This window comes from Acanthisitta chloris, unplaced genomic scaffold (assembly GCF_000695815.1).
Source record: "Acanthisitta chloris isolate BGI_N310 unplaced genomic scaffold, ASM69581v1 scaffold9144, whole genome shotgun sequence".
Lineage (NCBI taxonomy): Eukaryota > Metazoa > Chordata > Aves > Passeriformes > Acanthisittidae > Acanthisitta > Acanthisitta chloris.
The window spans coordinates 1-17,168 of NW_008669831.1; the positions used below are offsets into that span (position 1 = coordinate 1).

A 17,168-nucleotide genomic window follows, 5' to 3' on the forward strand; every position below is an offset into this window, starting at 1 on the left:
CTCTCACGGGCGGGTGGGGAATAATCTGCCGGAAGGTGATTCTTTTTTTTTCAACAATCTCCTGGCTAGGAGGTGATTTACAGCCTCTAACAAGCTTGTTAATAGTCCCGTGAGAAATATGTATCGACAGGAGATAACTCCTATCTCACTTCTGTCGCTGTCCTGCTCAGCTATACATTCGCGCTTTTAATCCTTATTGCAGGTAACTGTTTTTGTAAGATCCCTTCGGTCTGCAGGAAGGAGTCTTGGAGGCTGCTGAGACTCGGCTGGATGAAAACTCCTAGAGGAAATGCCAGTTGGGATGGCTAGAGATCTGGAGGAAACTGACTCATCCTCAGAGGAGGAGGAAGAGGAGGAAGATGCTGTGGATGGCCTGGAGTAAGTAGGGGAATACCCTCTTATCTGTTTCTGTGTCCCTGTGGTTCCTGCAGGATTTGTAGTAATTTGAAAAGACAGATGCATTCCTTACCCTCCTACCTATAAAGTGGGAGATGGTTGGTTTGGGTCTCAAGATTGTGAGCAGGCTACCTACATCTGTGGCCTGAAAGACCACCATATTCATCAAGGTTGGATGTGCACCTTTTCCTTGGCTCAAGTCTGTAGTTTCATTGACTTCTCTGTCATATTCCTAAACTGGGGACTTTTTTTGATGATGTCCTTTCTTTTTGTTTGGTGGTTTTGTTTTGTTTGTTTTGTTTTAGTCTTTACCGCTGCAGAGAATTGAAATTTGCTGTACAGTAGACTGATATACAATGTTTTATTGTATGTCATATTATTGTATGTCCTTTTCTAAAAGCTGTCTTGTGAGAACTCAACTCCTAATTGTTAATGCATGTTTGTGCCATCTTTGTTGAGTGGCTTCTTTTTATCTTTGCTTCTGAGGGAGTCATTCCCTTAATCTGTCTCAAAGTGGAATCCCTTTGCTGTTTCAGCTGGACCTACTTTAATATGTCCTGTTAGTTTTATTTTGGGTGCATATTGTGTCTGGTTGCCTAGCTGATAACTGCAGTGACTTAAGACATTTAGAGGAATGTTGCTTCATACCAAGTGGTTGGCTTGGACTTGTCAGATCCTGATGGATGGAAAGGTCCAGAACTGACTTCACCTGCAATGTAACTGTAGCAGTATGTCTGTATCAAGCAACTAAGGGTCATCCTAGGAATGAATGACTGTCACCTGGAGGATTGAGCCTTGCTGCAAATCCTCAGGACAGGCTTAATATAAACTCCTGTCGTGTTGCCTCAGCTCATTTCCCACTTACATAAGGATCTGGCCTGTAGTGTAAATTCTGCAAGCTTCTTGGGTCCCTTCCAGTCTGAACAGCTAATTACACCCCAGCAGCAGTTTATTAAAAAACTCTGTTTTAGAGGTAGTGGAAGCAGATGGGAGTGCTGTGAAGTTAATTTGTCTGGGTGACAATGATAATGACTTGATTAAAGAGGACCAGGGCTATACTAAAGAGCCCTTGTCCTAGCATCAGAAAGTTGCCCTTTTATCTCTGTTTCTGTGTTCTAAATGTTCAAAGTGTTTTGTCTTCTGTAGGTTCTCCTCCTTTTTGTCTTCTGTAGGTTTTGTCTTCTACAGGTTCTCCAAACCTTTGGCAGATAATGATCTTGCACATTCTATAGACAAATGATTCAGTGTATCTCTGCCAGTCTTTGTATTTCTTCTTGTCTGTGTAGATAGAGATGTCTCTCCAACCCCTCAGTCTCTGTTCTGTTAACTTTTTCATGGTTTCATTTCCTTGCACAGTGAATAATAAGCAGCCTGAGTTTTATTTGCTTAGGGAGGTTGGCAGATTTTCTTTGTGTGATCTTAAAATCTGATATAACAGGTCTTAATTTTTTTGGTGTGTTCATAATTCCTCTGAGGAGATGACAGTTCCCAGTGTAGCCTTGCTGTTTTGCAAAGAACTGATATCTCGGAGCCTGTAGCTTGAGTGGCGGACTGGGGGCATCATTCTTGAATTCTGGGCTTGCATTCCACTGTATCTGGCAGAAATTAAAAAGAAAGAACACACAGGTTTATCCATTGTGTTGAGACAAGCCTGTTCTAGTCTCTCAAACTCTGTATGAGTGCTTTTTTGTGCAGTCCACAGTCCAGGACTACAACCAGGCAGCATGCAATGATTTGCAGTTCTTAAACTGGAGGCAGGAATCTGCATTGCCAAGTCTAGTTGTGTGGATAGGAGCAATTATGGTTTATCCTGAATTATAGAGCCTGTTTTCAGGCTATAAATCCAGAAAACTGTCGCTATGAAAACTCATGAGGTTTCTTCCAAGTTATACTTGGTAAAATAAATACAAATTAAACAGAACTCTGGCTTAGACTGGCAAGACCAACCCAAAAAGAGGATGATCTGGAAGATTCCCTTCATAGCTGAGTACCAGGGTTGCTGTATTGGATTTGTGTGACAAGGTTCTGCTAGTGGTGAGGGCTACAGGGGTGGCTTCTCTGAGCAGCTGCTAGAAGCTTCCCCATGTCCAATAGAGCCAATGTGTGTCAGCTGCAAGGCAGATCTGCTGCTAGCCAAATGCTGAGCCCATCAGCAGTGGTAGCAATGCCTCTGGGATAACATTTATGAAGGAAAAAAGGTTATAGCATGGAGGTAATTGCAGCCAGAGAAGAGAGGATTGAGAATATGTGAGAGAAACAGATGTGCAGACACCAAGGTCAGTAAAGAATGAGGGAGAGGAGGTGTTCCAGGTGCTGGAGCTGAGATTTCCCTGCAGCCTGTGGTGAAGACCATGGTGAGGCAGGCTGTCCCCCTGCAGCGCTTGGAGGTCCATGAGGGTGTAGAGGTCCACTTCCAGCCCGTGTAGAAGCCAAAATGTCCAAAAGAAGGTTGGTGACCTTCTGGGAAGCCCATGCTGGAACAGGGTCCTGGGAGGGGCCTGTGGACCCGTGGAGAGAGGAACCCGTGCTGGGGCATGTTTGCTGGCAAGATTTGTGACCCTCTAGAGGACCCACACTGGAGCAAGCTGTTCTTGAAGGGATGAACTCTGTGGAAAGGGACCCATGCTGGAGCAGTTTGTAAAGAGCTCTAGCCTGTGGGAAGGACTTGTGTTGGAGAAGTTCATGGAAGACTGTCTCCCATGGGAGGGGCCCCACGCTGGAGCAGGGGAAGGACTCCTCTCCCAAAGGAGGAAGCAGCGTCAGAAACAACAACTGATTTGTAACCCACATTCCACATCTCCCTGTGCTGCTGTGGGGAGAAGGTAGAGAACTGGGAATAAAGTTAAGCCCTGGAAGGAGGGAGGAGTGGGGGAAAGGTGTTTTTAAAAAGATTTGGCTTACTTTTCTTATCCTCTGATTTTGATTGGTAATAATTTCAATTAATTCCCCCAAGTGTAGTCTGTTTTGCCCATGATGGTAATCAGTGAGTGGTCTCTCCCTGTCCTTAACTCATGAGCCTTTTGTGGTATTTTTCTCTCCCCTGTCCAGCTGCGGAGAGGAGTGACAGAGCAGCTTTGGTGGGCACATGGCATCCAGCCAGGGTGGAACTTGGAAACAACAACAGATGCCTAGCATGTGTGTGTGTGAGAGTCAGCACAGGCAGGGCTTAGGAATAACTATGAAACCATGGCTGAAATGCAGAGAGTAAATTCATTTTTATTACCTTGTTGAGTGGGGGATCCCCAAAGCAGCACCTGGGCAGAGGCATGTGAGCAAGGACATGGGCACTGTGGAGCTCAGCCCTTGCTAGAGTGTCACAGAAGCTGCTGTTTGTACCTGTTCTTCAGGGATTCTTGCATGTGTAGTTTACCACTGTGCTGTGACCTTTCCCATGGCAGGGCAGGAATCTCAAGCATGTTTAGTAGAGTGCCTGTTGCAGTTCTATGTTATCCAAACATAAATGTTCGACTTGTCAAACACACAACAATTTGAATGATATGTATTTTTCGACATCCAAGCCTCAAATCACTTGAGCATGTTACAACCTTCCTCACCAGTCTTCATTTATTTTCCACAGTGTGTTTGCCTGTGTTCTGCCACAGGCTGGGTGGGCAAGCACAGGCAAGTATGGAGAATTACAGTGTCCTCATTGTAAGTAACTGCAGTGTGTATGAGGCTCAGCAGTTTCTTATACTGACTGTCTTGTCATTTCAGGGACCATCCATGTATCAAGTGGACTGGTGGTGGCTGCAGACGGATCCCTGTCCTGGTGTTTCATGCTGAAGCTATTCTGACCAACGACAGCTACCTCCGCCTCATTGGAGGTGGGTGCAACTATGTGCCAGCGTTTGGCCTGAAGGTGTGAGGTAGCAGTCTCTTACCTGGGTGTTCCCTTCTCTTCCTGGTGTGGAAGAGGACATGGTAGGAAGGAAATTAAAATCCTCTCTTGTCCCTGAGCACTGAGATGTTCAGAAATGCTTGATCCATTGGTGACTGTTTATAAAGTCTTTGGATTGTGACAAGTGTCTGTATTTGTCCCTCCCTTGGGTCCTGATGATGTGTTTTGAGTTGGAACTGTCTGCTTTCGAATTGAACTTGAGGCCGTGGTAGAATTTAGAACCAGAAAATAAATTCACTATAGTTAAGTACTTAAAAACAATCATTGCAATGAGTTTTGACAGGGTTTCCCTGGGCCAGCTCCACAATTGTACAGACAGTAATAAGCTGTAGTAACAGGTCTCTAGATCTACAGCCTCACAACTGTGAGTAAAGCCATAAACAAAATGATTGCTGCTATGGCAAATCCTGAGTTGGGAGACCAAACCTGTCTAGTGTCAAATAAGGGAGAGCCTCTAAATAAGAGAGTGAGTTGTTCTAACAGTTACTTTGGATTGAGGGAATTCTTACTTGTGGGCGTGTACAGCTGGGAGCTTATTCTGGATGTGCTGAGTTGGAGAAAAGCTAAAATGTACTCAGTTTCTTTTTGTGAAGGTGCTGACACTTCTTTCGTCTCTTGCATCTCTCTTTCTTAGGTAATTGGTGCCTTCATTTCTAATATCCTATCCAAGCAGAAATGCTTCTGGCTCACAGGGGTAAGGGGTAGAGAAGGTGATTTGTATGTGGAAATTCCTGATTCTTTTCATGTGAGTTAAAAACATACTTGAATGGTGGCAGAAGTTGATGGTAATTGTAACTTATGTTATAACTGGAGTGTGAGGTTTCTTCTGCTTTTTCTCAGGAGGTAGAGCCTTTTTGTCGTTTGTCTACTGCTGAATAGTGCAACTTGTGAAATTTCCTTCGGCTTTGCCTGGTCCCAGATGATGATACTTATTACTCTTTTGCTTAGACATATTTTTATTGGTAGGACATATTTCCTGAGGTTTAATCTAATCATTATCTTTTATTCTCAGTTTGAACCAGTTTGTAAAGTGCCTTTTCCAGGCAGTTCTGTGTTCTAGCATTGCAATTTCTGTCTCTACTTTCTTTGCAGTCTTTTATGGATTGTGCCATCCTCTTATATGATGACTGGGTTTTCAGGGTCTAAAAAGTGATTATATAAGCTAGCCATGTCAGTGAGGGACATAAGGCGTGATTGGCATTCCTACCTAAAAGTAATCTTGAATAGAGAAGAAAGAGCTGAAGTTGTGTTTGGAGTGTTATATGAAGGAATGCTTTAAAAAAGTAATCCTGGTAATTGTTAGGATGTCTTGTGCTTTATTTTGATGCGATAGGGTTTAGTGATGAAGCTGTCTTATAACTAAGGATTGCTGTAAGTCAGTTCAATGCCATCTTTGGAGTTAATGCTCCAAGAATTGGATAGGCATTTCCTATCACCCTTTGCCTGTTATGTGCTTCTGCTGTCTGAATTAAGTGCAACTCTACTGTGTTGAGTCCTTCTCTTTTCTTTGGTAACACGAGTAACTTTGATCTATTCTTGTAGGTGCAGACTCTAGTAAGTGTCTCTTTAAAAAAAACCCTCTTACACTACCACATGTCCTATAAGATTGTGCGAACGGACAGCCGTCTGGTTCGGAGCATTCTCACTGCCCATGGGTTCCATGAGGTGAGGGCAACAAACTTCTGAGCTGATAATGGGCTGGGCTGGGGGGTGATGATGATGTTTTGGGGGATTTTTTTGTGTTTTGTTTTGTGTGTGAGTTGCCTGTGGTTTTTTGTTTGTTTTACTCTGCAGGGTTAGAACCCAGAAGTTGCTGTGGACCCCTGTGATGTTTTGGGGTCTCTTAACACATTGTGCCAGTCAGATGGAAAATATGTCATGGTTTTGCTCTCTCAGGGGAATACCCTTTAGTCTTAAGCTGCAAAACTGGGGAAAAAAGGATGCTGAAGTTTGATCATGTGTTTTTGCTCTTTTTGCTTTAAATTCTCATCTTGCACCCTTAGGAAGATCTGAAGGGTTTAATCTCTCAGCCTTTACAAGCTTACAGAAGCACTGATGTACTGTTTCACATTTCTTTTCTAGCACCTGTATTGCTCTATAGAATGTCCTGTATGTAGCTAATGACAGTTTGAGAGATGTATGTGTAGGGTTATTTTTTTTTTCTGAATAGCATGAAGTTACTGGCTGGTCTCAACTTTCCTGAAGAGATCTTAAACGCTTTACAAATTTGGCTTAAACAGTCTATAAAAAGAACAAACTCACAAGTTTGTTTAGAAAAATATGGCGTGGTTATTTCCAAGCACCACTATACAATAGCTTAGGGCAGGAATCTGGCTAGAATTGCCTTTTTGTTAAGAGATGGGTAGAGTAGATTTGTCTTAAACTAGAAATGCTGTGGTCTCCTAGGACTAAGGACAAGTGATGTTGCTTTTCATTAGTTCTTTGTTTTTGTGTGTGGTGTTTTTATGTTGCTTTTTAGGTTCACCCTAATAGCAGTGAATATAATCTCATGTGGACAGGATCACACTTGAAGCCCTACTTGCTGCGTTCCCTTACAGACATTCAGAAAGTCAATCATTTCCCTAGGTAAGGCCTTGATACCGTGTTTTGCTGAACACCCTTGTGATGGTTTGCAAAAATCTGAACATCGATACAACCGAAAGAACAGAGTATGCATGATACTGTGAAGTCCCAACATACTAGGCCTGTGCCACATGCTGTCTTCATTCTGTATGATCTTTGGGGTTTTGGAAAGATAGTATATAAGTTAAAGTGCTTGTCTGTAGACCAAATAATGGTTTTAATTTTTTGTTTGATGATGTAAGTAAAGTATCTGGGGCTTTGGGTAGTTACAGAAATAGTCATATGTCCTCTTCTGTAGTTCGTAACCATCATTTTACAGTTTGCTCTGCTTCAGTCTGTCTTGGGAATTGCAAGAGGTGCTACAAATGATATTAATAAAGCAATAGGATAGAGACTGTAAAACTCAAGAGTAGCGACAAGTTAGGGTTTAGACATCTGACAGGGCTACAGAGGTTTTAGTAAGCAAGACAAGGGTTCCTATAATTTGGGGGGGAAAATACAGTCTCTTGTTTTGACACTTCAGGTCATATGAACTGACACGAAAGGACAGACTGTACAAGAATGTGAGCCGTATGCAGCTGGCCCATGGGTTCAAGACATTCCATATTTTACCTCAGACCTTTATCCTCCCGACAGAGTACCAGGACTTCTGCAGTAAGTGAATGGCTGGTGCTGCCCAGACCTAATGCAAAATAACTGGGTGAGGGGAAGGGAATTACTTTTAATATCCTAACTTTTTGATCATGCCAGTGATTAAGGCAACAACATTAGAGGAAGCTGGAAAGACAGTGGAAAAGGTCCGCATGATTTCTTTATGTAGTTTCTACTCTGCTGTTTACTCCATGACTCTCTAAGTCCTTAAGAAGCTAATGTGAGTGTAGGGCTCTAAAATTGAGCTGTTTTGTGTGTACAGTGTTGTTGATGATCAACTTCACAATATTCCTGACTAATGTCTGGGTGTACTGAAGAGAGAAGTGCCAAAAGGAGGCATAGGGCAGAGAAATGAATCTATCAGAGCAGCAGGAGGTACTTTGAGGAGGGGCTGTAATAATGGCAAGGTGTCCCAAGGGGTAAAATAAGACATCAAAAAAGCAGACTTTGATCTCTTCATGGAGTTCTCTAAAGCTATTACTGTAGGCAACATACTTGATTCTTGCTTCTATGTAAATAAGCAAAATGGAAGATGTTTCAGACTTCTGCTGTTTTTTTCTTTTAACCAGGTACCTATTCTAAGGACAGAGGCCCATGGATAGTGAAGCCCGTGGCCTCTTCCAGAGGTCGAGGTGTCTACCTTATAAACAATGTAAGTGTTCAGTAAAGGGACTGCTCTTCAGTAACTCTGTCTTCAAAAATACATTGACTTCCAGGCAAGAGTCGTGGAAGCATCTAAGCAGGCACTGACCCTACTCTGAATTTCAGCCATCTGTTGGTGAAGCAGTTCAACAGCCCTGAGCAGCTGCCAAAGCCTGCCCAGCCCTATGCTGTGTAAGCAAAAGCAATATATTCCTTTGTATGCTGTGCTTATCTTGAAATCTACCTTCAAGTCTTAGCTTATAGGATTACATTTATACTCCCTGAGACAGTTTGGGAAGCTGTGCTGCTTCATGTTCTCCTTGTGGCTGACAGTAGACTGGCCTTGGGATGGTTTCCAGAACTCTCCCTGGTTGTCTGCCTGTGTGACCTAAACAGTCTTCAAACAGACCCCTTGTCTCCCTCTTTCCCATGGAAAAAGACAGTTAAAATGAAACCTTATATGATAGGACGTGTAGGAAGTGTATCAGTGTTAAAGTTGTGTTATCTAAAGGCCTGTGTGCCTTTCCTGAGGTGTTCTGGGAGTAGTTCTTTGAACTCGATGTGCTGTTTATAGTGTTTTTTGCACTTTTGGGGCTTTGCAGGGAGTTAGGTTGTCATAGGTAACAAATACATTTGAACAGGAGCCAAACATGAGGGGATTCCAATAAATATTCTCAGCAGCAAAACTGACTGTTGAGTCATTTTGTTTTCACTCATTCGAACCCCTTTAGCCTTCCCTGCACTGAAGGGGTCATGCTGCCTCATCTATTCTCTACTTGGATCATTTCCCATAAAATAAGGGAGCAATTCGCCAAGTGCATGAGGTAAGTATTTCCAGAGCTGCACTCAGTTCTTTCTTTGCTTGAGAGGAATGAGCTCAGGCTCATGTGGCAGTTGGCCATGAACTGGGGAAAAGACTCTTCTGGGACCAATATACCTTCCTGTATCTCTGTTCTAGAAACACTTCAGCAAGTTTGGCCCGCAGGCCAGTTTCCTTCAGTGCGATGCCATTAAGGGAGTCCTCTAGAATCTCATCATGCAAGTGTTTAAAAACAACAACAATCCTCCCTCCCCACCCCCAACATAGTAACAAACCTTTGCTTTTCTCTGACCCATAATAGAACAGGCTGTCACTTTTGTGTGATGTGGTGAGGGAAGTGGAGCTCATTCCCTCACGCTGTATATGTGGACTTTACATGCTTATGTTTCCTGCCGATGATGTTGGTGGTATGGCTGAATACATGCAAAATTGAGCAAAGGCAGTATCATGTGGTTCTCTTGGGTCTTCTGCAAACCGAAGGCAAGAAAATGTTGTACAAGAAATTGTATGTGTAGTTAAAACTGGAGATGGGAGAGGCTTGCATATAGTAAAGGGTAAAAGCCTTTTCAACAGATCCCATGGCTTTGTGATGTATATTTATCATAGTTAGAGCTTTCTGTTCTGTACAAGGGTAGCTTCTTCCTGGTACAGGAGCTCCTGCTGTGACCCGAATCTCAGTAGAAGGTATTTACTCATGTAGACAAAAAGATTGAATACCAGCCCTGAATCTAGCTATAAAGATCACAAATTGAGTAATTTTCTTCCATTTTCACTTCCTCACTCACTGTAGTTACATACTCCTTCCAGTGTCTTCTAAACCCCAGTTCCATGTGTTTGGTTAAACCCTTGAGAAGCAAACAGAATAACAGTGGCTTCTTAGATGTGGGTCTTTTCCTGCCTATTTTGCATCATTGTCATGTGGCTGTTAAATCGGTATGCTAGTCTGAGGAGCATTTCACTGGAAGATTCAGTTGGCAGTTTTTTTGGCAATGTAATCATTCCCAGACGTCTGGTTAGGATCTAATTACCTTATGTTGTGACTGATACGGGTTTTTTTCATTTTGTTTTTATTTCTTCCTCAGATGTAGTGGTTGGTACAGGGTGACTTTAGGAGGGAAAGGCTGGAAAAAATGGTGGGTTTGATCTAGTCATCTTTTTGTTCCGTAAGTGTCCTATTTTTTCACTCTTGAATTCTCTGTTCTTCTGCAGCCAAACCAGATTGTCCTGGAAGACAACATCCTGGTTTCTCGTTACATCAGCAACCCCCTGCTCATTGATGGTGAGTATGCTTAGGAATTACTTTCCTCTCTTCCCCAACCCTGCATCTGAGGATTTCTGCAACCTTGCCAGGAGTTTAGGTGAATAATTGAGTGATCTAGCTTTGTCTAGTACCAGAAAAATCTAACTAGAGAATTACTTAAAACCTGGAAGCTTTTCAAGTGGGAAAGCTTCAGGCACCTGTGTGGGAAGCAGATAATGGTTTATTGCTCTCAGGGTGTGCTGAAATTCCTCAACTGGATATGATGTCTGAAAGATACTTGCAGCCACTGACTCTTGGCAGCTGTATTTCAGATTTCAAGTTCGACGTGCGGCTCTATGTTCTGGTTACATCCTATGATCCGCTTGTCATCTATCTCTATGAGGAAGGATTGACCAGGTAGGGGAGGATTCTTCTTTTTCAGTGTCTCTGCACTGGGAGATCCAGACACGTCTTGTCTTGCCTCTGTACTCCTGAAACAGTAGTAAATGAGGGAAGTGCCAGTTAGAAAATTCTGCAGAGTTTAAATATATGATGCTTCATCATGCTGTGTCCCATCAGTTTTCTTTATATAGATAACAGGATCTTGAGTGAGGGATTTATTGCATGTATAATGAATAAAGAAAGTTTTCAACTTTTAAGGGTTGAATGGTCAAACACACCATCATTGGCATGTTCATTCTCAAAGTTGGGTGGTTCTTGAAACTTCTGTGGGTTCTTGGTGCTTTTGTGCCTGTTCTCCATTCTCCAAGGTGAAGGGAATCTAAACTTTCTCAAATTAGAATGACAAAAGCAGTTGGAGACCTGTTGATGGCTGTATTAGCCATGAGTTTTAATACTCATCTAAACTTTAGGTCAGTATTTGTATTTTCTACAGTATCCAGTAAGTAGGTTTAGACAGGTTCACTGTTTTTACCTTGCAAGATGTCAATTTTCTTTTACATGTAAGTCATTAAAGGTACCTAAGATTCCCCAGGAGGAACACCTACCAAAATATACCTGTTTCTTTTCATCACAGAAGTTTAACTAAATATCTGTCTGTAGTAACTAATAAATTTGATGTAATCACCCCTCTGAATTTCCAACAGATCAGAATTTTAACTGTAGTGATTTTTGAGAAAAAAGCACCATAGGATTGTCCTCTGCAACAGTTTTAAGCAATGCTGTATCTCTCTTTTTTAAGTACATCTGATGTACCCATGAAGAGTATCTCTAGGGTTCATGCCTCCATGGCTCTGGCTTGGGTAGATACTGAATCCAACTTATCTTTATCCAAAGCAGATAATGAATCCTAAAGAATATATTAATAATGATCCCACAAGAAATATCCTCCTTTAAATTGATGAACACCCTTCAGGTGGGTTGTGATGTACCTCTGCCAGCAAAGATAATGTGAATAGATTGTTTCCCTAAAGGGAGGCAGAAAGGGGAAGCTGAGCTTCATCAGTGGAATGTTTGACAACTATATTCACTTTAGAAAGGGAGTCTTAAACATGCCTGGCATGGAAGACGCTTCTCTTGGGAATTGGCAATTAGATTGTTAGTTGCTAATATTGCATGTATTTGGAAAGTGAAGAGGGAAACAAGATAAGAGTAGATTGCCAGGATGTTCTCAGAATGGGCAGTGCATAGCAGGCCTTCAAAACAGCATTTGTACCAGCATTAATGTCTTCATGGTGGTTCTGCTGACCTTGTTGTAACAAAGGGTTTATTTATGGAAAAATCCATCTTTTTAAACATAAGTGTTCTACTCTGAGATAAGTGTGCTAATTCCATGATAGCATTTTTGTGTCTGAGAGTAGAGTAACATATTTTGCTTGGGGTGAGGGGAAGTGTATATGAAGATGTGTATGGTTTGGGGTGGTTTGTATTTGTTTGTTCTTGTTTTTCTTTTAACAGTTCCAGTCATATTAGAGGTCTAGGGAGAGAAATGAGGAAGGACAGAAATGTATTCTTTTGACTGGAATACACTGGTCAGTAAGTTCTAGCAAATCCCTTATGACAGAATCATCAAATTATTTAGGTGGAAAGAGAAGTCTGGACTTTTTTAGTCCAGTCTCCTGAAGACAAGGTCTTATTAGAAGTTTGAGCATATGCTCTGTGGCCTTACACCATGAAGTTTTTAATACCTTCCAAGAGTGGAGATTCTGCAGTTTCCCTGACAACCTGTTTCAACATTTGATCATTCTCACTGTGAATGTATGTATGTGTGTGTGTGTTTATATCTAATCAGAATTTCCGTTGTTTTATTTTGGCTGTTGCCTCTTGTCCTTCTGCTGTGCACCTTTGAGAAAAGTCTGGCTCTGTCTGTATACCTATGCGTTAAGGAGTTGAACACAACCGTTAGATCTGTTCTTAGCCTTCCTATCCACAGGCTAAACAGTTCTTTTCTCCTCAGCTTCTCTTTGTACATCGTGTTTTTTTCAGCTCGTTTTAATAGCTCTCTGCCAGACTTGCACCACTTAGTCAATGCTCCCACTGGGGGGCACATAACTAGACATGATGCCCTAGATATGTGCCCACTGCTTGCCTAGCACTCGCAAGTAAGAGGCACTAATCACTTCCCTCAACCTACTGACTCAACTCATGTTGGCACAGCCCAGCATGTAGTTAGCCTTCATTGTTGGAAAGGCAGACTGCTAATTTGTGGTTGGCTCCTTGTCCTCCAGTACTGCTTGCCTGTTCTGAAATCTGAAATCCTTAACAGTATTATATGTGTTTAGAGTCCATTTGATTAAACTATAATCAAATCTGGAGCACATGGAGTCCACCTACATGACAAGTGGAACATATATCTACAGGACAGCACAGTATTACTAATGGTAGTTGTCCTTCAAATTGCATCCCATCTTATAGCTCTCTGTGAGAGGCAGGGAGTATATGGAGACTTAAAATGGCACTAGGTATCTGGTGTTTTGTGATATATGGTCAGCTCTACCTGTACAACTGTGGAACTGGTGTAGAGGGTATAATGGCATGTTGTCTCTGGTCGAAGGTCCTGACTCTGGAGGGTAGCTTTTTTCTGTTACTAAACTTAACTGCCCACTGAGCAATGTCTGCTGAAGTGTCAGCTAAAGACTTGTAGTTGAAAGCTTTCACATGATAGGTATAAATTTCTTGCAACCAGTATCTTTAATTACTCATGAACTTTTCCCGTCTCCTGTGGCTGTGGGGTTGGTGCAGCATGTGCTGCCAAGCTTTCTTTGGAGGACGACACTCAAGGTGAGCAGAGGTTGACGAAACTTTAGGTGAGGTGCTCTCTATGGCCTCCAGATGGCACTAGTGGTCTTTAGCTTTAGCGGTCTGCATTTTCCCCATACCCTGAATCTGCAAATTCAGTTGGTGAGAGGTAAGGAACCTGGAGCTACTGGATTCTGGCTTTTTTGTCTTCCATTTAACAGTGCAATCTAAGTGCTGGGAGAGACCCTTTTATTGCCTCACACGGTGTAATGCTTTGCTTTAAAGCTGGGACAAAACTTTAGCTGTGTGGGGAGGGGGGAAGTGTTTTAACCTTGGGGAATAGAAGCTGATTTCAAATCTTTGTGTAAGAAAAAAACCCCATGCTACTTAAGAGTAGAAGCAATTTGTAACAAAGAACTGGGAGGTAATACCAGTGTCTGGAATCAAGGGTGGTATTGAAGCAATCTAAGGGGAAAACCACCAGCAGAACTCAGGAATATGGTTTTGTAGTCTTTGCTAGTGCTTGTTGTGCATTATGGTGACTTCCATGTTTTGAGTTTGCTTTCTGAAGGCAGATAGCCTCTGTAGTGTAGTCAGGGTGACCTTCTAGGTTGTTCTATTAACTTTTTTTTCCTTGGTCTATCTGAAAGGTCATATTTCCCTCCAGCATTATGCTTTGCTTATTCCAAGAGGAACCTGACTGTTCCAGTAAAGGTGGTGACCTCTACCAGAAAAGGAGTGCTATCAGGAAACCATTAGATGTAATAATCTTTAAAATGAGCAGACTTGGTATAACACATGTTTGTGATGTTTGACTAGATACTTTCTTAGGCCTAGTTTTTTTTGGCACACCTGGTCTTGTCATGACATGATCTAGAGTGGAATTTGAGGCTTCAGAACTGAGGAGAAATAAAGGACTAGGGATTCAACTTTAGTACCTTGTGTTTCGCTTTCCATATGGGAAGAGTGAAGAAGAAGTTTCCTCTGAAGGAGAAGAGAAGGGTATGTACCGAGATGTGTATGGCAAAGTCTTCAGCTATTGTTGCTTGGCTTGTGCGGGAAGTACTGAATAACTATTTGGTTTGCCCTGGCCAAAGTTCTCTCTCTCTCTCTTTTCTTTCCTTTTCTTTTTCCTCCCCCCCTTTTTCTTTTTTTAATGCAGTTTTTCCAGGAAGATACTGACCTCAAAATGTTTGAGGTTTGGTTTATTTTTTTGGCATGTTTATCCTCAGAAAGAATATTGAGTAAACTTAGGAAGTGCTGATGTTGAGTAGGTTCCTTTTGGAGCTATTTCCACCCCACCCCCTGTGGAATAAGTTGTATTTAGTAGGGACAGAGCCTTAGGTCAGCAAAATCAGCTAATAGACTTCTGGAGAGTTACTAAGAACGGCATCAGTGAATGTGCTCTGTTTTCATATTTTGTTCAAATACTGCTTTTCTGGTCTTGCCTCCCGCAAGCTCTTTCAAAACTCTTCCTGCATATTTTGGGCCTGGTGCACCTCTAGAAGGAATGCTGCTAATAGATTCATTTGTGGATATTGAGTAATCTGCTCGGAGGGAGTGGAGTGGGGTGGGGATTTTTTCCTCTTTTTTGAGGCTTGAAGCAAGACTGAAGCTGTCCTTAAGGCATAAAGCAGCACGGGGTGACTTAAGATCCTCCTGTTGGATTGAAAAATATGTTGAACACTTTTCTAGTATGTATTAAAAAAACCCCGTAGACAGTATGCTGCTGTACATCTATTAAATTGGCAGATATTTAGTAACTTTGTGCAGGGAAGGGCAATTATAATCTAGGTTAGTCGTCTGTGATTCACACCTTGGAGAACTGTAGCTGGGACTCTTGCACTGAAGGTATAGGTTTGGAAAATGAGATGGTCATGGCAAGCTTGGTCCAAGTTTACCTGAGGGCATGACTCAGTCATCTGATCATACGTTAAAAATCTATGTAATTTTATTTATATTAGATTTTATTTTATATTAAATGTATTTTATGTATTTATTTATTCCCAAATAGGCAGTGTAGTATATTTATTGACATACCTTTCATATCCCAGTTTGAATAAGAGGTACGTTGTTAATAAACTACAGTCTTAATTATAAACTTTGACATGCTTTTGAAGGTGACTCACCAAGCCCAGTTATGTGGGAGTCCCAAGGCTGCTCTTAGAGCCAACTGCTGAATTGGTGGATTATGCTGGTTTTTGGAGGGGCATTGATGCAAGCAGAGAATAACAAGCCTGACTTGTGCCTGAAGTACAGCAGAAGAGGACACGGGACCAGGAATAGCTTGTGCTGTTTGTGAGCCTTCCCCATTTTGCCAACTAGGGCACCTCTCTCTCCTCTCTTAACTTTCCCTCCTGTGTACTTCCTTGTGGGACAGAAAGGAGCCTGATGGACGTGTTTTGCTTGGTGCCTGCAGACATAATGTGGATTTGACACATAGCGTAGGGCATTCATAGTGAAATGGCTCTTGTTTTGGGGAGACTTCTCTATAGTCTACTTTTTTTTAACCTAAACTATCATGTTTAGGCAGCTGTGTTTCTGAGCATGGATAGCTGGAAGGGTCCTAGCCCAGCAGGAACTTCTCAGTCAGATTTACACTGAATTTGAAAAACAGGTTAGAGAGAGGGGGGAAAAAAAAAAAGCCGAAACTGAGCTGAAAACCAAATGTTCTTGCAAAGGACCCAAGGAGCAGCAGCTGGGGAGACTTTCCAGAGGGCCACGAGAGTTTGCTCTGGGGGTAAACAGCCAGACTTCACAGTGGCTGCCACCAGCTGCCATCCTGCCACCTGAACTCACCCCACTCAGCCTCGTGGCGCCCCCCCAGTCAGTAGCCTGGCTTCCTAATTAACACTGGCTCCTCTGGGATATTTACCTTTTCTGTGCTGGATTCCTGTGGTTTCCAAAGCATTCAGGTGCTTACTTTGAGCCAAGGAATTCACATTACCTCACAGGCTGCGCTCAGGCCAGAGTTGGCCGCAGCAACCCCGTCCCCCTTGAAGTAACCCCTGCCTGGCAGGCGTCTGCTCCTTCGGGAGCATGACTTCTGCATGGACTCCTGGGATCAGCCTACAGCCACTTCAGTAGACATTGCTTCACACAGAAGCTGTGGAGGAATGTTATTTGATAGATGTACCCTCTGGACTTTGGACCAGTAGGCTGTACATCAAACCAGGAGACTTTCTGCTGCTTCATTACCTTTTAATTAAGATAAGCAGGTTTGAATCACTGAGGAGAAAGATCTATCTGTCTATCTATATATGTCTCTTAATAGAACTTTGCTACTTACACAGTCAACTGTTACCTGATTTTAGACTCTGTGTTTTTTATCTTAAATTTTCTTCTGTGAAATGGGGCAGTTGAGCCTCAGGCTGCTACTGTTTGAGAGTTGCCATGAAGCTTACTATATATTTTTATATGTATGTAATGTAAGTATTTAAAAATATTTTTACTATATATGTTTGTCATGGCCTGATGATGCCCTTTGTTAAATCTGGTTCACATGGCAGGTAGCTACGCACTTGTCTGTGGTACAGGATGTGGTCCTTGTACAAGGGTTTCATTTTTTAACAACCTACTCTTGTTGAGCATCATCAAAACTGCTCTTCTGGCTGAAAGAGTTGTGTGAAAAAGGAGAGGAAAAATGGCTCCTTAAGCAAATTTTTGTACCTTACAGCAATGTAATTATAATACTGACCTAGCATATCTAATAAAATGAAGTGTGCTGGAGACAGGTTCAG

General features: G+C 42.2%; 1 protein-coding gene across 1 annotated transcript in view; it reads left to right on the plus strand.

Annotated features, from left to right (window-relative positions):
• Positions 1-289: 289 nt before the first annotated feature.
• Positions 290-17,168, plus strand: part of TTLL5 (tubulin tyrosine ligase-like family, member 5) — a gene marked incomplete at its 3' end in the record, with an annotated part of 59,700 nt that continues 42,821 nt past the window's right edge. The window contains exons 1-9 of the mRNA XM_009073463.1: positions 290-378; positions 4,111-4,220; positions 4,520-4,522; positions 5,880-5,959; positions 6,774-6,880; positions 7,401-7,531; positions 8,098-8,180; positions 10,200-10,269; positions 10,563-10,647. Coding sequence (XP_009071711.1) covers positions 290-378; positions 4,111-4,220; positions 4,520-4,522; positions 5,880-5,959; positions 6,774-6,880; positions 7,401-7,531; positions 8,098-8,180; positions 10,200-10,269; positions 10,563-10,647 — 758 coding nt within the window. The remainder of the gene's footprint in view (positions 379-4,110; positions 4,221-4,519; positions 4,523-5,879; positions 5,960-6,773; positions 6,881-7,400; positions 7,532-8,097; positions 8,181-10,199; positions 10,270-10,562; positions 10,648-17,168) is intronic.